At 33.0% G+C, this 21,057-nt stretch overlaps 2 protein-coding genes across 2 annotated transcripts in view; both read left to right on the top strand.

The window, feature by feature from the left end:
- Positions 1–21,057, top strand: part of LOC125057212 (semaphorin-2A) — a 405,445-nt gene that overhangs the window by 16,789 nt on the left and 367,599 nt on the right. The window lies entirely within an intron of this gene.
- LOC125057217 (uncharacterized oxidoreductase TM_0325-like) lies at positions 18,860–19,712 on the top strand. Its single transcript, XM_047660759.1, has one exon. It carries the CDS (start codon positions 18,877–18,879, stop codon positions 19,636–19,638), a length of 762 nt encoding a protein of 253 aa, XP_047516715.1. The 5' UTR covers positions 18,860–18,876; the 3' UTR covers positions 19,639–19,712.

The following is a 21,057-nucleotide window of genomic DNA, read 5'->3' as shown; positions in this document are numbered from 1 at the left end:
GATTATCAGTTATATGCTGAAGGTTAAATTTTCACACTAGCATACAAGTCTCATCTCTGCGTACGTCAGAAAGCGACATCGTCCCCGTTACTTCATGTGCCCAAAGCTAGGACTAACCTTCTGAAAAGGGCACATATGATTCGGTGTATTAATTTAGATAACGAATTACATAGGTAAACGGACGTTTGTCATTGTCCGATGAGTGAACTGTCTAATTATTTGTTAGTGCCTATAGTAGTTAATTTCTGGTATTTTTTCGTATGTAATTTTGTTTTTCCTAATTTATTTCTTATGTTTGTTTTTTTTGTTTCGTCTGTAAATTGTATTCACTTATTGTTCATTCTTGTCAATTTAGGGTCACCTGTTAGGGCAGGAATGTTTTTATAAATAAATAAAATCTTACCCTAAGACACATTGTCACCTTGAGTTTCCTTCTCTTCTGGAGCAAACAATAACACCAAGCACAAGCCTAGAATTTCTCTGCACCCTCTGAAACATTTCACACTCTTAATTTGGTGACTTAAAATATTTCTGCGGTCTCGCTCGAACTGTTATAGTAATCGCTTTTTCTTTTAAATACATATAAATGATTTATAAATTATAATGTGAATGTAACTCATAGCAAAGAATAAGCCAAGTGTCCAACACAGCTAAAGCGTCTTATAAAGTTACCCTTATTTCCATATTATTCCGAGACACGAGCCTTGGCGCCACAAATACATTTCCTTTCTAAATTTCCTTAGAGAATGAAATTGTAATGTTATATCCAGAAATACTTGGTTGAATTTTCCCTTTTTGTTAAGACTATTGGCCGAGTTGGCGTCCCTTAAACAATTATAATCAATGTAAAATACTTGATACAATATCTAATAAAGTACTCATATCTGTCTCTTTTCAGTAAAACATACATACTATTCGTCAGAAGAAGACCAAATTAGGCTTGATCGTAGAGGGGTGACAATTAAGGGTTGTATGTGTATAAAATAAAAACACAAAAATTGTCTAAAAATTAAAAAAAAAAAAATTGGGGTCGACACCCTATTTACTTAAGGGTTTGAAAAATAGATAGTAGCCGATCCTCAGATTTAATGAATATGCATAATAAATTTCATAAGAATCGGTCGAGCCGTTTCGGAGGAGTATACGAACATTGTGACACGAGAATTTTATATATTAGATTAAACTATTGCATATGAAATAACTATTTCTCACAGTATTAAAATTATATCGACAACGTGTTTTATAAGATGCATTCACAATGTTTATTAATACATTACATAGTCATGGAAAATTTTGAAGCATATTCGTTTAGAAAACTTATATAAAGAATCGCGCAGGTCAGCCGTGCGATATTCAGAGAAGCATTTTTCATCTATTCTCTATAGAACTTTCTGGAAGTTCATGAATATTTCAGGCCGGATCAATTATTAAAATGATTTACTACCCGGCCTCACTTTTTGTCCCGGGCATGTAGATTTTTTGACGTAAAGCGATTCAGTATTCTCTAGGGAAGGGACTGCTTATGTAAGGAGGTAGGCAGTTAGCAATACTTGTGTATATTTGGCGACTGTATTAAATTTTGTAGTAAATTTTTATAGCTTATATTTAATTAACATATGCAGTAATTGTATGATAATTTATATATGCCTGGCACGATTCTTTAAAGCGGAAGCTACCCATTTTAAATTGCGCGATATAAAGGCAAAAAATTAAAGGAATTCTTAGTTTCAAAGGCTTTATTTTAAAACTTTATTACATATATAAATAAATTATATTGTATGTATGGAGAGCAGTGTTGGCCTAGTGGCTTTAGCAACTGTCATACCTGAGGTCGTTGGTTCTATACCGCACCAATGGACTTTCTAGCGCATTCAAAAGATTGCTCGTACGTTAAAGGAAAACATTGTGAGGATATGTTGTGGACCCTAGACCCAAAAAGTTCACGACATGCGTCAAACACAGGAAGCTGATAACCTAAAAAATAAAAATCATCACGAAACTTGTAGAAATCTGATGCTCAAACTAAACGTAATTACGTCAAAGTTTTTTTTTTAATTATGCATAATATACAATTAAGGATAAAATGTATTGAATAACTATACATTGACTGCTTCAATTTTAATTAACCCTCTAACACAAAAGGTTTTCAGAACTACAGGTGGATGTATCTGATCAAAATAAAAAACATTGTCTAAAAGTTCATGTATTTTAGTAACACTACAAGTGCTTGGTACACACTTCGATATCAAATAAATAAAATTAAATACACATATTGCAACGTATTCCATAAAAGTCAAGAGAATTTCAAACGCTACGAACGATTTTGATTAAAGTATTTTATTATCGCTTCAACTAGCGGACTGAACTGGCTTCGTATTGATGGACATTTAACTCTTTGGAAATATATATATAGAGTATGTTAATGTAGGCATATAATATGCTAATAGTTATTTTTTAACCTAAGTTTTTGAGATTTTCTTTACAAAAGTACAAATGATTCCTTTCGGATATTTTTAGACTTATTGACTGTAACTTTAATTGCGGTTTATTTATAATAAATTTTTTGTTTATGAATAAAGTCCTGTAAAGTCTGTGTCTTTTTAAGCAAGTGTGCTTTTGATTTCTGTGGCTGACATGTTTTCCAAATACAAACGTGTTTTTTTGTAAATAAGATGTCATATATCTATCTCTGTTCTATTTATTGTCAAAAAAGTCAAAAGTCAAAATCATTTATTCATATAGGTAACACAATGTACACTTATGAATGTCAAAAAAGAAAAATATATTAAATGCTACTAATATTACATTTACTGCCAGTTCTCAAATTAAGGGCGTAGAACGGAACGGAAGAACTGGCAATAAACTCTCCGCCACGCTTTTTAATCGCCAAGTTTTTACACAATCTTTGTAAGGAGCTGCAACCATTACACCATATTCCTCATGACATTTTGAGTAATTGATGACATTTGTGTACAAATATAATTGTGTACAAGTTCAAAAATAAAAAAGACACTCAATAATCACCAAGGGATTTATTTTTATAGATTTTTAAGATAATGATTAAGTAATACTTGGTCACTAAAGAAGGATCGTTTTTTCAAAGTTTTATGAAGCAAATATACACATACAATGCCAAAGTTTATTTCATAGTTATACAAAAAGGAAGTATTTTTTATAGGTCAACATGTCTGCTATACTCTGCGAACCTTACATTTTCCTCTTTATACGAAACTCCATACTGTATCTCAATTAGCGTAGCCTAGCGTTGCTACATTTTCTTTTTAACAAAATAGGCTATTAACTAATTAAAAACTTTAAAACTAAGGCAATTCTAAATTCGAATTTACGGATTTTTAAATGTACGATGATTTAGAAGTTTATACTGAATTACTTTCATACAACGACTTGACTTGATTTGTTTAAGCTATCGCGGAATATGCTTAAAGTATTAAGAATATCTAATGCGCATACCTGCATCATGAGCACAACACACCCTCATATACATCCTCACACACCATCACACAACACAGCCGAATTAGGTATTACTTAGTTAACCGTATTTAATATTTTTTTATTGATTTTTACCTTTCGTAAGTTTTTGAACCTTTATGTATCACGTACATCCCGTCCATCTTTGGCTATATTTTAGTATTTTTGTTTTTTGTTATACTTATATAATTTATGATGGCTGTAGGATTACAAAATATTTAGTATAATCGTTACCTCTAACGTTTATTCGGCTATGAGAATTTGACGATTTATCCTTTTTTCTCTTCTCACCACCATTTTCATTAAAGGAACTATGAGGACCTTCTTTTATTCAGCCTTAATATAAAATCCTACTCGATTTCCTCTTGTCAAGAACAAAAAAATCACAACATGAAAACAAATGAAACACATGAAATAAAATAGAAACAAGAACCTATCATATAACAAGCGTTTTCTTGCAAATTGTTCGTCGCAGGTAACAGCGAAACGATATTTGCATATCTATGGGCTGCGAATAACTCTTTGAAAAATGCTCTCTTACACCGTGTTATCGACATTATCCAACAGCGTACAGCCATTTGCATTGTATTGATTTTATCTCGAGGCTAGATCAAGAGATGCATTTAATTAGAATGCTATTAGGGTTAAGTATCTTGTCATGTCTTAGGGGCGAAATTTTGCGTTTCACATTTAATTTCATTTAGTTTTTTATTCAATTCAAACGTTGCGTTCAGTCAAATATCTATAAAATAATGATGTCACAAAGAATTGGAAATATAACCAATCTTAATAATAAGAAAACGGGTAAAAGAAAACAAGGTAAATTAGGAAATTGTTATTGTGAACAGTTTTCGAGGACAGTAATATCCCTCGGAGGAACAGAAGCCCTTTGAATAGTACACCGTAATGGAATAGAATATTGTTTTCTTCCACACTTACGTTTGATCTCGATATATCTAAATTGAGAAGCTTAAACTATATAGCTACTTAAATATTGAATGTATAACGTTCAACACAATTTAAAATGATCTTAATTATACACAGGATTTTTCACAACACATGCGCTGGCTTAGGTGTTTTGTGCGATGTAAATTATTGATGATTAAATGTGGTTTAATGTTAAATTAGATAATTAGCTAATGATGTTTGAATTGTGTTGTGTTATGTTCAAACTCAAACTCAAAATAACTTTATTTATATAGGTAAGCAAGTACACTTTTTCACGCCAGAAAAGAAGTTAAATTAATTGTAAATTTACATTTACTACCAGTTCGCAAGTCAAGGGCGTAGAGCGGGCAAGAAGAACTGGCAAGAAACTTTCCGCCACTCTTTTTAATCGCCAAGTTTTGAGGCATACAAATTGTTTGAACTGGAGCAAATCAATCCCAAGGATTGGCATCATTTAAATATTCGTCAAATTTATAAAAAGCTTTATTGATTAATTAACGTTTAACGAGGGCTTTGAATTTCTTAAGTTCACTAATCATATAGTTAAATATAATTCCAGCACACAAATATACAGTAGTCACAATATTATTTATCGCATAGATTAGATTTGTTAGATCATAAAATATAATAAGATAAATTATACAAATAAAAAAAATTGATAATGGTTATTTTTAATATATTGGCATTGAAAGGAAATCCATACGCCTGGTGGTCATTTGTTCAAGTAGGTTTCTATAAATACATGCTAGTGACTTTAAGTAAATACTAAGATTTACCTACATGACAAAAAGTCGAAATGTTAATTAAAATAAACAAATAGTTACTAACTTAAATTTTGTCTTATTACAAATATATCTTTTTCTAATGCAGACTAAATATACTGTCACGGAGTAAGGGACTTTACAATTATGTGTAGATTGCCAAAGCGATAATATTTTCCATTACGAAAGCATCTTTAGAGTTGTCCAAACTCTCTGGTCTGTGAAGTGATAAAGTGTTGAAAAATGTGATGCTCGGTCACTAGATGCGGGAAGGGTTCTTTTATATCATCGTTTATTTGCCTTTTAGCTAAAAGAACTGTCATTTGTCACATTTAGCAGTAAATAGGGCGGACTTTATCTCGACCATTTTACTCAGATACTATTGCGAAATACATTTGCAGTATCAAATGTTTTGACGAAACTTTTAACATACTTATAAAATAAATCAGTTGCACTACTATCTTTTCAGGCTTGAGATCATTTGTCAATCTAATAGGCAAGTAGGTGATTAGCCTTCTGTGCCTGACACACGCCGACTTTTTGGGTCTAAGGCAAGCCGGTTTCTTTACGTTTTCCTTCACCGTTCGAGCGAATGTTAAATGCGCACATAGAAAGAAAGTCCATTGATGTACAGCCGGGGATGAACCTACGACCTTAGGAATGAGAGTTGCACACTGAAGCTACTAGGCCAACACTGCTCTAACAGTTAATAGTTAACAGTTAACAACTACAATCAAATCAAACAAGGTTAAGTCAAATATTTTAAAAATAATTCCATATCCGGTATTCCACAAATTTTAACGAGATAGAGGGTTCGATCGTCCCATTGGTTCAACCAGATAAAGACGATATAACATAGTGATGTCAAAGCATAGACTACGAAAATCATATAGAATAGAACCTGTCTAAACTCACGTACAGAATGGTCTCCGAATGAGACGGTCGCCTTTATTAAATATACATATATTTCAAGTATTGTAGACACCGCTCGTAATATTGCAGGCGCTATTGTTAAGAGGCATCGTATTTTAATGAGATTTTTATTACGTTTTATTCGCTGACTGCCCTCGCGTTTAATAAATACTTAAAATGTGGAGTATTGTAGGGTAAATAAATCACGGGACTTAAAGGCACCCGCCCATAGCTGATTACTGATTTATTAATTATAATAAATTAACATTATAGAGACTAAGTGGGCGTAATTTTTTAGATATTACACTTTAATGGCTAGTTATTTTATGTAACATTATAACGAGATGGTTATGAGCTTTCCATAAGCTCAAAAATATATTTTTATATAACTGAGGCCTTTTAAAAAGTGGTACGCTCTATTCTTGAAAGACCCTAAGTCAAATTGGTTCGGTAATACTTAGTGGGCAACTGGTTCCACAATCCACATAGTGGTGGTGCGCGGCAAAAACTGCCTTAAGAAACACTCAGTCGTGGAACGACGAACCTCGAGATGATACGGGTGGAAAATTATTCTGCATTGACGAAACTGAACTGCAGTTATTAATCCAAACAACCCTGAACACTCTCCGTGGTAAATGAATAGTGGAAAATCTTTACGCAACGCCAAGGGATATTTAGTTTGGTTTAATTTTTATTATATATATTTTTATTAATTAGCTTATTATAAAAATGACAGTAATACAACTGTGTAAGTTTATACCTAAAGCATTAATAGTTGTAATACATATCTTAATTAATAGTTGGCATAAATATATAAAAAAACGCGGATAAAAAAATTAACTACTGTAGCTAATATGTTATCATCGAGTAGACACTTTTTTTATATCCGAGCTGGAATTGCATTTGCAATACCCACTAAAACAAACTCGAGTAGATCCTACAAAGCCACGTTACAGTCGCTCTCGCATTCTACTGGCACCTCAACGGCATGTCGCGTTAAAAAACCGGAGGTGCAGTACACACTACATAGAAGGTAGATGGGCATATCTTCTCTTATTTACTCTTCTAACCCTAGGATTCGTCCTAAAGCGTTCCCTCTCTCATTCAGTACCCAAAGCGCATTAATGTAATACCATTATAAAATCCTACTAGATTACTCTTAGTTAGAAGAACAAAAATACCGTCAGCTACTAATAAAAAACTAGAAACTATCTTTCTTATATCTAAAGAGTTCAAAGACCAGCTTATTAGTTATACCAGAATGCTGAATGTGGAATTTTTGGGGTCGCAGTAATATTTCAAACGACAGTCAATGGCTGCCGTAGGCATTTTTCTGAACTCATTTTTAAAACTTTTTGTCTTTAGTAGCCCCAAAACCTAATTTTGTCAAAACTTTTTTATTAAGTGCGTACTACACCGTAACTTTTCTAATATTTTCTTTTAAGACCTCTTTATTTTCAAACTTTTGAGGCTTTTATTACAATTGAATTTATAGTTCCGGCTTCTTTAGAGGTTTATTATTATCATATTTTCTGTGACTCCTTTAGCGATGGAATTTCCAAATAAACTTTAGTAGTGTATTTTTTCGTATAAAATGCATCCAGCATTCATACAACGAAAAATACTGTTATATTTAAAGTTGACTGGTTTGCTTCTTGGCCTATTGAAAGCCTACGTATTCCACTCCGTTATCAATCCCAAAGTTCGAATCCTGGCGACGCAAAATCTATAGTTAATGCGCAATTAAAATTTGCTCGAACGGTGAACGAAAACCTCGCGAGGAAATCAGCACAACTTTGACGTCCACGATGTGTGCCAGGTAGCCTCGATCACGTTTAAAATAAATATATTAATTTTATAAAAGAGGCAATGAGGCAATTAACTGTAACGCTTTATGTATTTTTATATGCGCACACACCCATTTACACACTCACACATTCACACATACTTAATGTCTTATAAAACTTGTGTTTGGTGAGAAAATAAACCTACTTTTTCTCAAACAACTGTTTTGAACATGTACTATGTATAACTGACTAATTGTTATCTAGTTACCCACAACTCAGGTAATCCCGATATATGAATTTTGTCACAACCTATTTGCCATGAATAAAATAACGGTATCACTTAACATCAGGTGAGCCTCCTGCCCGTTTGCCCCATGTTTTATAAAAAAAAAAAAAAAAAGTTTTTATTATTATTATATATTATATGTGTAACACTTATGCTTGATATACTACGAAAAGAAAAAAGTAGTCCAAAACTCTTGAAGTAAGATTCAAAATAAAGTATAATTAGTGGATTACTTTGAGAATAATATTTTACAGCTTACCTCTTAGCCGAGTTCTTAAGTACATAATAACATTGAGCTTAATTTAAGTAATGAGAATATTTTCTACTTAAACTTAATGCAGAAGTTCCGAACTGCAAGCCACTTAGAGCAATCCTTGGAAATATATTTCACTTAAATTTAATATCACTTTTATTTGATGCATTTTTTTATATGATGCTTTAATCATAAGTAATGCTAATTTATCATAAGTACACAACTTTACATGATTTACAGCAAGCATAGTTATTGATTGAAGCCCATACATCATATCAAGAAACATTCACGATAATAAAAATAGTAGGAATTGGATGTAATTAATAAATGAACTTTAAACGAAATCCACCTTTCGTCCGTTTGGATATGAGACCAAAAAAGAGTGGCGGAGAGTTTATTGCCAGTTCTTCACGTTGTACGCCCTTGATTTGAGAACTGGCAGTAAATGTAAAATAAGAAGCTTTTACATTTACTGCCAGTATAAATAAATAAATGATTTTGAATTTGAAAGACCCACCTGATATTAAATAGCCGGGTTCATCTTTTACATGAAAAAATATATATGTATATATAGCACATTATGTTCTATTATACTATTTGTAAACAATTTTGTAGAACTAAATATTTTATAAGATATACACTTGTTTTAGTTAATAATTCTATTGTCTCGTATCTGTAGTTGCCACATCAATTGACGAATTTGACGACTCATTGGTCTAGTGGTTAGTACCCCTGACTGCGAATCCATGGGTCCCGGGTTCGATCCCCGGCTGAGACGAACATCATTTCATTGGTTTCAACATTAAGCATTTGGTGTTGTGCTTAGGTCTTGGGTGTTTAAATATGTATTTATATGTCTATCTATCTATAATATGTATGTATATTCGTTGCCCAGTACCCATAACACAAGCTTCACCAGCTTAGCATGGGACTAGGTCAATTGGTGTGAATTGTCTTTAAAAAACAAAAAAAACTCACATCTTGCAGCAGTATTTTCATTTTTGTATGATGATGGTTGCTTGTAAGAGATCGCATTTGAGCGAAGAGGGCGTTCGTTACTATATGTAAATCTGATATTGTCTTTTGCTAATGTATATTTTTATATTTGTGTGTGGTTTTTTTCTGTGTTAATATTTTCATTTCCAAAAGTAAAACTTACGTTCCCTCTGTTAATCTGAGTATCCACGGGTTGTAGTATCAGTTAACATCAGGTCAGCCTCCTCTTCTTCCCCTGTTTTATAAAGAATGCCTCAGGACTTTAGAAGAAACTTTGCAAATACTAAGGGTGCCCGTAATTTATGTACGATACAAGAGTGCAGTTACTCCAATACCGATGTACATACAACTCAATAGGTGTCCACCCTCTGTTAATTTATTGTTGAAGGGCAGTGAAATACTGTTTCCGCTATTCTTATATATGTGGGGTGCATGATTAAAAGTATTAAAATAAATAAAAAATAAATCAGTGGCGCTACAACCTCTTTAGGCCTCAGATTTCGGAATCTGTTTCATGATCATTTTTAAATCTAATAGGCAGTCTCCAGTGCCTGACAAACGCCGTCAACTTTTTGTGTAGACATGTCGGTTTCGTCACGATGTTTTCCTTCACCGTTCGAGCGAATGTTAAATGCGCACATAGAAGGAAAGTCCATTGGTGCACAGCCGGGGATCGAACCTACGACCTCAGGTATGAGAGTCGCACGCTGAAGCCACTAGGCCAACACTGCACTGTATATATATCTATCCTATCGAAATAAATACAAAACAAAATACAGTAGAATGTGCTTTTTTCAATAAATACCTATATCATAGCGAACCTTTATTTTGATTTGATAGCGGCTCGAGCTAAATAACGCTCAGTTTCCGCTTACAGCCATATCTTATATAGTGCCATAAGTTTAACGTATAACGTTTCGTTATTTATAACACACAATTATACAAAATTTACAATATTCTTAACCTACATAATTATTAAAAATTGATAAATGAAACAAATTTAAAAAGCTTGGTCCCTGTGGCAGTGTACATTTAATGGCAGCAATTCTTAGCAGTATTGCAGTAATTATTGGTTGAGCCAGGTATTTAGTTTCACGAATTTGTTTCGGTGCATATTTTTCTAAATGTTCCTAAATAGTGAGACCCACTTTATTTCGCATTCCGAATAATAATCTTCTTCTTAAGGTAAATAATCTTTCAAACCCAAAAAGATAATCCATAGATAGAACTATTACATAAGAAGATATTTTATTTTTATATAGTGTAATAAGTTAAAGCGATGCTAGCGTGCCTGCACCAATTTTCTTCGACGCCTTATCGCCGAGGCTAATGTTCCCAGTAATGCCGCTTCCGACATGAAAACTGTATACCTATTGTTCATACTATGAAACATTAACTTTTAAGTCAAAATATAAACTTTTGGAGTGTTTAAATATCAATTTAAATGTTATTAATACATAAACAGCTCAAATACAAGTCATTACTACAATTTTGATTTTGTTCCCTTTGGAGTAGAGACTCTTGGCTAATAATAGATGAAAGTTGGCGCCTGGTAGATAGTACTGGTGATCCCAGAGCTGGTGCTTTCCTCGCTCAACGAATAAGTATCGCAATACAGCGAGGAAATGCTGCAAGCATTAAAGTACACTGCCACAGGGACCAATATTTTAAATTTGTTTGAATTTTCTATTTATCCATTTTAATTATTATTACTATAATATATTGTAAAATATCACACACATTTCATACTACCATTATGTACTATGCCATGCCATGTAGTTTAGCCTATCCTTCAATATAAACAAACCATTTCGAGTAAGGATCTATCAAGACAGCACTCCCAAGTTTCAGTGTTTAGCATCAGCTCATTCTGCCGCCAGTTTGCCCTGGTTTAAAAAAAAGAATTTATATAGATATAGCATGGATATGCCGCAAATGGAAAATTGTGCGTTTATAAAAGTAACAATATAGTTAAATTTTTGTCTATTAATGTTAACTTATGTTTTCTGTTACATATATATTGTTAATCTATGTAATCTGTTTTAGCTTTGTATATTGTCTAAGTGTTTTGTTATAAAATATGTTTAATAATAATAAATGTGTTTATTCATTTTTAGTACATATGCATTATAATGTGTAAGGTTTGGGAACCCTTTTAAGTAAGAAATACCTGTGTCAAGGCTCCCAGCGCTTCCATAACAAACTTAATTATAAATTAATTATTAGATATATTAAAATGTATAATTTAATTACATCTTTTATTTTATTTTATTTACTTTTGTTTTTGATTTTTCAACTGTTATCTATCTTGTATAAGTGAGTGTGTGGGTGCAAATGTGTAAGTGAGTGAGTGATTCAGTGAGTGTAGTTAGCTGTAAGATTACTAATAAACAAATAAATAAATAACTATTTATTAGCCACTAACAGTGCGTTAAAAGAAATGTTGTTTTTAGCTTACAAAAACCTTAAATATACTTTTAAATATCCACTAATATCTAATGTAGCACACGCGTCCTTTATTATATAAATGATGACTAAACATCAAGATCGTCCGACAACACCCTGGTCACATAGAATCGTTTTTCATTGATTCACTGGCACATCTGGCGACAAAACGCTTCGGGCTTTCCATTCTGATGACCTGACTTGACATTTTTATTGCTAGCCATATTTCCTTCAGGCCTCTAAGGCATTCCCCGTTTATGGAAGCCGACGTGAAATATCGCAAAACTCGAAGAAAACACGAGATAATATTACGGCGTTACCGATATAGATGTAAGGGAATTTCGTAGGTGTTTTCGAAGTTTATTTAGCCATTGTGCTTGTACTTACAAATAATTAAATAAAACTTCTATTACAGATTTGTAGTTATTATTTCTTTGAAACCATGTGTACTTTAGTGCTCTTAATTCGTGTCCAACAAGAGGCAAATCGCTTGCTTTTTTTATAGAGGGGAAACAACCCTACGGAACGTTAATCAAAGGCAGTCATCGCAGTCCTTGGACTCGCATTTTAGTGGGAGTTTGTTTTTTTTTAAAATAATTGCTGGACGTATCTCCCAGGAAAGACTTCCACCGGGAGCTGATTCCATGATGCTGATGATGAAAGGAAGACTTCCAGTCATCAAGGCGATCCAGATGAAATGTTTAAAAAAAACCGAAATTAAAAGTCAATAAATTCAATTCGAAATTCAAATAGCGAACAAATAAAATATATTTACGTTTCAATTTTCATTTAACGTGTCTTGAAACAATTCAAAGTTACACAAACTTTTCATAAACAACTGTCAAAGTGGGTTACGAGTGTTCTTAAATCAAACACGATTTGTCATGATTGATCAATAAGTGTTCGCTAACAGTGACATCTTTTGTTTTGGAAATTTCCCCGAATTTTCGAATCTCACAGAAACTTAGAAACTTAGCGAAGTTTTTTGAAGTTGATTGATAAGAGCCTTTGAGGTAACAATAATGTGTTTCCTTTTCTGACGCCTTATATTATTACACTCTGGACATTACCACATTTATGGTTAAACAAAATGCAGCAAAAACAACACAGCTGAAGAGACGGACATGTCCTGGAGTTTCCAATATATCGCTACGAAAAGTGGAACACAGAACAGAAAATCAAACGTTAATAGTCCGAAATAATGTTCAACAATTTTTTTTATGTAATAGGAGGCAAACGGGCAGGAGGCTCATCTGATGTGAAGTGATATCGCCACCTGTGGACACTTACATAGGGAGAAGGCTCGCAAGTGCGTTGCCAGCCTTTCAAGATTCCACGTGCGTACCACGCTCTTTTCTTGAAGGTCTCTAAGTAGAATTGGTTCGGAAATACTTCAGGTTATTTAAAAGTCACCTTCCCAAATTAGTATTTATATGATTCAAAAATTGGTTAACAGAAATACCTATTTATAGTAACCTGTATATATTATTAATATATATTAGATAATATATATTAATAATATATACAGTATACACGTTACGATTGAATAACGTTACTACGTCGAGGTATTGACCTCTGACGGTAACATAGCTATAGATACTTTTACAAAGATTATTTACAAAGTAGGAGCTCATTATTATTATAATAATTATTCCATATATACTCATTTTAATTTCAATTATATGACTAGCATAATCAACCAAATAAACTCTTTATCTTAATAGTATTAGTAAAATAGATAGATTGATTATATATTTTATTATTATTATACTTTTTGCTCACCCACGTTTTCTTAGTTCTATAAGCGTGAGTTACCTAAATAAGAGTCAAGCCCCGAATCTTTAGTCAGACACAGGCACTCTCTTATGAATTTTAATTTGCATAGCATTTTAAATGACATACTGTTGTATGCGAGTGGTTAAAGAATAAACATAAAAATCCTCTATTATTAAAACCATCAACAGTCTAGTGGCTTCAGCGTGCGACTCTCATCCTTGAGGTTGTAGGTTCGATCCCACACTGTGCACCAATGGACTTTCTGTCTATATGCGTATTTAACATTCGCCCGAACGGTGAAGGAAAAATCGTGAGCTTGCCTTAGATACAAAAAGTCAATAGCGTGTGAGGAGCTCAGGAGGCTGATCTCTTGCCTATCAGATTGATTGATCATGAAACAGATACAGAAATCTGAGGCCCAGACCTAGAAAAGTAGAAAGGCTGAAGCGCCACTGGTATTATTAAAAGCTTCCCTTGATGCAGGAAGTTTTATAGATTTTTATTTTTCTATGTACATATTCAGATTTCTGAACAACGTCGCTATAAATATTCATGAAAGAAGTAAGCCTTCTTGTCATAGGCCTCGAGAGCCTGACGGATGGCCGATTTCCATTTTATTTTTAGACTGTTGACCTTCGAAACTGTTTTTCATGTTCATGCAATAGATATTTGAAAATAAAATATTTATAAATATCAGATACTTGCGCAACCCCATTCTGGAAGAATACTTTAACCAATGTTATGTAATGGCATTTCAATTATGGACCGTCTACTTTATAAGACAAATTTGCTCGCCATTATATGCCAGAATATGCGAACTTTAGATTGTACCATTATAACATTTTTGTACCATATTATTGCAAATAAATTATTATTATAATAAAAACTACCTATTTATATATGACGTTACGATATAACCTACATTCAATACAGCCCTGAGATTCTGTAACTCACTTTTCGAACTCACACAGCGGTTTTCGCATCGGCGGTCGCTCTGAAATCAGTCGTGAAGCAGTCATTTTATGATTTGGCATTCTAATAAACAATAAAATACAAGCTCCCACCTTTTCAGAACAGAATCGCAGGGCAGTTTTTGAACTGTCCGTACCACTCATTTGCAAACGTAATTAAGTAGTACCAAAGCCAATCAAAGTAGAGTGCAAAATAAACATCTAGTACCTAGTCTTTTGAAGAAATGTTTATCAAAAAACGATGTAGCATGTAACATCATAAACAATCGTAGACTATCGGAATAGCACTGCTGGCTGAGTGTTAAGTTTTTTTTTTAATTTCTTTATTATACAAAAAAAAATTAATACAATCGTAATAAGTTACATTATAGACCAGTGCCGATAATTTTTGAAACCAAAAAAAATTACAGTAGGATGAAACCCATTAGAAAAGGAGGGGAATATGATCAAAATGAAAGGAAAAATAAATTACGGTCGATCTGAGGTCGGGAAGGGGTAGGGGGGAAGTTTTAAGGGTAAAAAACGGTTTATCTCGATTTCCGGCAAAACTAAAAGTCCTATCGAAGAAAGTTAAATGGCAAAGTTGTAGGTAATAAAAAGATCTAAAACTTTTTTATTTACACATAACCTCAAAATTTATGTGAAAAATTCAAAAAACCAAGTTTTTGGTTTTTAATTTTTATCTTTTACAAAAATATTTTTTATTTAACGAAATTTGGTGAAAACTTACCTTTCTATGTCCCAAATACGCTGTAATTTATTTGATTAAAAATATTTATTTGTTCACCTTATTTTGTATTAATATCGAAAAAACACCCTAATTTTCAATCGAAAATTCTGACGTCAAAATTTCAGCTTTTTTCAAAAAGTTGGTGTGCTTTCAGTTCGTTGAAATCTCTACTTTCCTATGGTAAAAATATATATATATATTACCATAGTAAATCTTCTCAGAAAACGCAAAAAATCGTATGCAGTAACGCCCAGACCTGTCATCCCCTTCCTTACTTCTCTATGAAATACGAAAATTTTAGCCCATCTAAAGGCTAATTTTTTTTTTTTAGGTCACTCAGGTATATATAAGTTATCTTAAAATAGTAATAAATAGGCATCTGATTATAATTTAAAGAAGATTTTGATCATATTCCCCTCCTTTTCTAATGGGTTTCATCCTACTGTAATTTTTTTCACTTTTTATTTATTTTAAAGGCTATCTGCACTGGCCTATTAGGAAACCGCTGTGGTATAATTAGCAATAACATTTTTTACATACTGTTTTGATTCATTGCACCGATTCAAGGCAACTTTCCGCTTAAAACTGAAGGTCTTTTTGTCGTGTTAAATTTTCAAACGAGATTTCCTGCAGTAACATTGTCTTAGAGACCTTTATAATAATAATAAATCGTTTTTTTGCAAAGAAAGTGGTACATTCAGATTGATTAATTATAATAAACATAAATTGCATAATTATAATAATAATGCCTTTATTGCTACACAATACTTATCCTAGTACATAAAAATGTAAAGTATTATAAAAACTAATAACTAATCGGCAAGCCGGTTAAGTTCCAATTTACATATTGTCCTTGGACATAGGCTTCCTCTAAGAGCTCCTCTCGGTGTCTAGCTTTACGTAGCCACTTATGGCCAGCTGCTCTACTTATATCGTCCTTTCATCTTTTTATTTGTCTTCCTCGTTTTCTTTTGTAATAGCGAGGAAGCCATTCTATCGCCCATATATCTTTGTCTTCCCTCATAATGTGTCCTGTCATAATAATAACAACAGTTAATTACAATTGTTGTCAAAACTTACGAGCTAAATACTCTCCCACTCTATAAAGGCTCCTTGTCTTTTTGGAGTTTGGTGACGCTTTTGGTAATTAAAATTGTAAGCTAGTTGATCTAGTTCTTAGAGTAGAAAATTAAACACTCCAATGATGACTTGATTTACTATAATTCACTTCACTGATTATACATAAACTGTATAACTTCAAACTTGAACAAAGGAATTGCCCGTGCGCATGTGTTACAACCTCTTTTATAATCTATTCCCTACTCCGTCTCGACCATCCCACATTGGGGAGATGTTCGAGTCAATTCGTAACAAATGAGTAACTATTGCACATGCGCACTTGTAGCAAGATTCTTAAGAATATGTTTCATAAAAAATGTTTAGAATTTAATTGAATAAATATTAAAAGCTAACAAAATAATATCTAGTATAAATAATGCAACGATATCTTATCTTATTAAGCGTGGCGTCTAGTGCTAATAGAAAAATAAAAAAAATCTTTTAATTAATATATTTATAGAATACATTAAATGAAACCGCCCACGGGCTCACAATGCTAGAGGGTGCGTTGGTAAAATACGCGTTTAAAATAATGCAGCAAGAAACTAATTGTCAAGCGTTTTAAATAATTAACAACATTCCTTCCTACCGCATAACTCAAAGATTTCTTACAATGTACGGGCTCAACAATTCAAATTAATATGTATATTTTCCAATCGTACATATTGTTGTCACTTGTTTTAGACTGGACTGAACATGTTAACAAGCTCCAACGCCATTGCTTTCAAAATTACTTGCGAAAATCGATTAACTACCTTGAATAATGATTCATATAATGCCCAATACATAGCCTGCAGCCGGGATAAATAACATAACTAAATGTATTGTCAATTTTATGCACATAAATAAATTCACATTAGCAATAATGAAAGAGAATTGTGTTGCGATAATGCAACTATTAAGACAAAATGTGCCAGGGGAGCATTTGTTTTGGCTATCGATTTGATGTTAATTTGATTATGAACGAAAAATTCTAGCCCATAACCAAATTGTATTGTAATTCTAAATTGGGAAATAATAGATTGTATATATCTTTGTTATTTTCAAAGAAGACATTCAGATTGATTGACAATCATCATAATATGTCACAGTAAAAGAGTATTAAAAATAAATCAGTGGCGCTACAACCTCTTTAGGTCTTGGCCTCAGATTTCTGAGTTTGTTTCATGATCATTTTTAAATCTAAGGCAAGTAGGTGATCAGCCTCCAGTGCCTGACCCACGCCGTCGACTTTTTTGGGTCTAAGACATGTCGGTTTCCTCACAATGATTTCCTTCACCGTTCGAGCAAATGATAAAAGCGCACATAGAAAGAAAGTCCATTGGTGCACAGCCGGGGATTGAATCTACGACCTCAGGTATGAGTATCGCACGCTGAAGCCACTAGGCCAACAATGTTCTAAAAAATAATAATTAAGATATTTTTAATTGTCGTCAAAACTTATGATCTAAAATCTCTCCCACATAAGGTCTTTAAAAATCGAATTCCTCTTGAAAGCATTACGCGGCATCTGGTACTTCTGGTAAGGCAATTCAATAGTTTGATAGCCATGGCATAATATTTTTTTAAATACTTCGTGTTGTGCTACAACCTATCACCCACAACCTTGTGGGCAAGTTTCTTTCAATGTTTTGAATAATGTTGAATACTTTATTGAATAGTTTAGTCCGGAATTTGAGTCCACCAACATTTAGTTATTCTACAGCTTTATTTAATTATTATCCAGCTTCTAGGATATAAACTTGATCTTGTCAAGATTCCGAGTTCGAAATGTCGATTTTAAAAAAAATCTACAGCTTACAAGAGGTCCAACAACCATAATACCCCTAATACATTTTTTCTGAGTAAATAATACATTATTCACATCTACCAAAGTTCCTCATAAAAGCTTACGTATCAGACTATTACAAATTTGTTATCCAACAGCTTTCGACCGCTATACTAAAATTAAATACTATGTATTAAATCTTCGCTTAAAATTGTTTTCTTCTCGAAAATGTCAGTTGTGAAACTGCTTATAGCGAAATCCTAATAACTGCTCGGTTTTCTTATACGATTAAATCAGTAGCAAAAACATTTATAAAATATTTTTTTAATTAAATGAATAAGTACCCCGCAGTATTTACGTTTTAATCGGAAACTACATTTTGTTATATTATTTGGTCAATTGGTCAATATAATAATTATATTTGGATTTTAATAGCGTCATTATACGCTCTAATGAGTATTTAATCACAGTTGTTTGATCTAGTTAATTAATTATTGGTTATTTGTATAAGATTGTGTTTTGTTATATAACCAAGGAAATTAAGTTTTTATTGTCAACGTAGACCTTCAACATAGACTGTCATTCACTTCCCACTAAACAGTTAACGCTCAGTTATCAAGCAAACTCCACGCGCAATGGACTTCGAAAATAAAGTAGTAATCATAACTGGAGCCAGTGCTGGTATTGGTGCAGACACTGCTTGCGCCTTCGCAAAACAATCAGCGAAACTTGTTCTCGTTGGACGAAACGAACAAAATTTAAAACAAATAGCAAACAAATGTGAAGGATTTACAGGTATCCCAGCTTTGATTATTCAAGCCGACATCACTATCGATGCGAACGTCCAAAACATCGTTGAAAAAACAATTGAAGAGTTCGGACGAATCGATGTGTTAGTGAACAACGCAGGAGTGGGCGTGCATGGAAGTATTTTGGACGGGGTTGAGTTATTCGATAATGCAATGAACCTTAATATGCGGTCCGCTTATCTTCTGACCGGTCTGGCCGCGCCCTTCCTTATCGAATCAAAGGGCAATATTGTTAATATATCGAGCGTCGCAGGCCTTAAACCGATCAAAGCGTTTGAGTACTTACCGTACAGCATTTCAAAAGCTGCAATGGATATGTTTACGAAATGTGTTGCATTGGAACTCGGTCCCAAAGGTGTTCGCGTGAACTCCGTGAATCCTGGTTGCACGAGAACCAAGTTTGTCGTTGCTGCTGGCTTCGGAACGAATAGTGAATCACTGTTAGATAAGTTTGGAAGCACTCTACCCATGGGTAAAATAGCTGAAAGTGATGAGGTAGCTGACCTGGTTGTGTATCTGGCTAGCGATCGTGCGCGGAGTATCACAGGGTCTATATACGTTATAGATAATGGCGAAATGTTGCTTTGAATCGAGGTTGTCACCCCTTCACATGACAGTGATTTATAGTAGCCATTTGCATTATTTGTTGTACATCGGCCATTATGGGTAATTTTTTAATTGAATTTATTAAAAAAAACCTTTGATAAGTAATCACGAACTTTGATGGGTAATTTTAGTAAATTAATTAATACTGTCTATGGTGTTTTTAATTGAATTTATAATAAAAACCTTTGAAAAGTAATCACGAACTTTGATATTATTGACTGAAAAGTGTATCTGCTAAGAAATCAATTGTGCTATGTTTGACTTATATCTTATTTATTTATACACTCCTGTTAGGACCCTAAATTGACAAGAGTGCACAACTTGTGAACATAAATAACGAAACAAAAATTAATTAGGGAAACAGAATTACGTAATAAAAAATACAAGAAATTAACTAACCATTATAGGCACTAAAAAAGTTATATTAAGAACTTTTGTCAGTTTACTCAACGGACAATGAAAAAGGTCCATTAACCTTTGTAATTCGTTAACTAAATATATTACACGGAATCGTATGAGTATATATAATACATAAAACTGTTTTTTACTTATATGTTTTAATGTTAATATTATTATAGTATAGCAGTGTTGGCCTAGTGGCTTCTTTCATCCCTGATCTCGATGGTTCGATCCCCCCTGCTGTGCACCGATGGACTTTCTATGTGCGCATTTAACATTCGCTCGAACGGTGAAGGAATACATCGTGAGGAAACCAGCTTGCTTTAGACCCAAAAAGTCGAAGGCGTGTGTAATAGGAGGCTGATCAGCTACTTGCCTATTAGATTGACAAATGACCTTGAAACAGATCTGAGGCCCAGACCTAAAATGGTCAAAGTTCCACTGGTTGTATTATATTAAAGGTACTATGTATATTATCACTTTCATCGATTTATTTCACATGTTCAGTACAGAAATCGATTTGACAGTCTCCAAAAATAATAAGGAATATATATATTATATAGGTAGTTTTGTATAGTTTCTTTCTTCTTACTTATAGAGGTTATTTATTAAAAGTAAAATCTCCTACTTTGAAAGAGCGATAGTGCAGAGTAATTCCTATAAGCAGAACTTACGATCGAAAAAGGACATTGTGTTCATAAAACTGCCGAGCTTCCAAAACAAACTTTACTGTTTATCGTGTAAGTATATATTTAACGAGATAGTGCAAATCAGAACTTATAGACGCAAATGAGGAGAAAATACGTCCAACTATATTGAAACGTATAGGCAATGAGTTTCTCATTTAAGTTAATATTGTTGCAACTAAGTTATTGGTATGGTATAGTCATAGTTAGAATTTCTAGTGTTACACGTAAAATTAACCCTTAGTTTTTTTTTTTGGCTCTGGCACGGTTTGTGCATTAGCCAGCGTCAAGTATAAGATTTTTATATTTCGTGCTT

This window comes from Pieris napi, chromosome 16 (genome assembly GCF_905475465.1).
Source record: "Pieris napi chromosome 16, ilPieNapi1.2, whole genome shotgun sequence".
Lineage (NCBI taxonomy): Eukaryota > Metazoa > Arthropoda > Insecta > Lepidoptera > Pieridae > Pieris > Pieris napi.
The sequence above is the reverse complement of the archived record's forward strand: the minus strand, read 5'-3'. Positions and strand labels throughout refer to the sequence as shown.

Excerpts from the sequence above, each read along its gene's own strand:
- LOC125057217 (XM_047660759.1), top strand. The coding sequence starts at position 18,877 with ATGGACTTCGAAAATAAAGTAGTAATCATAACTGGAGCCAGTGCTGGT.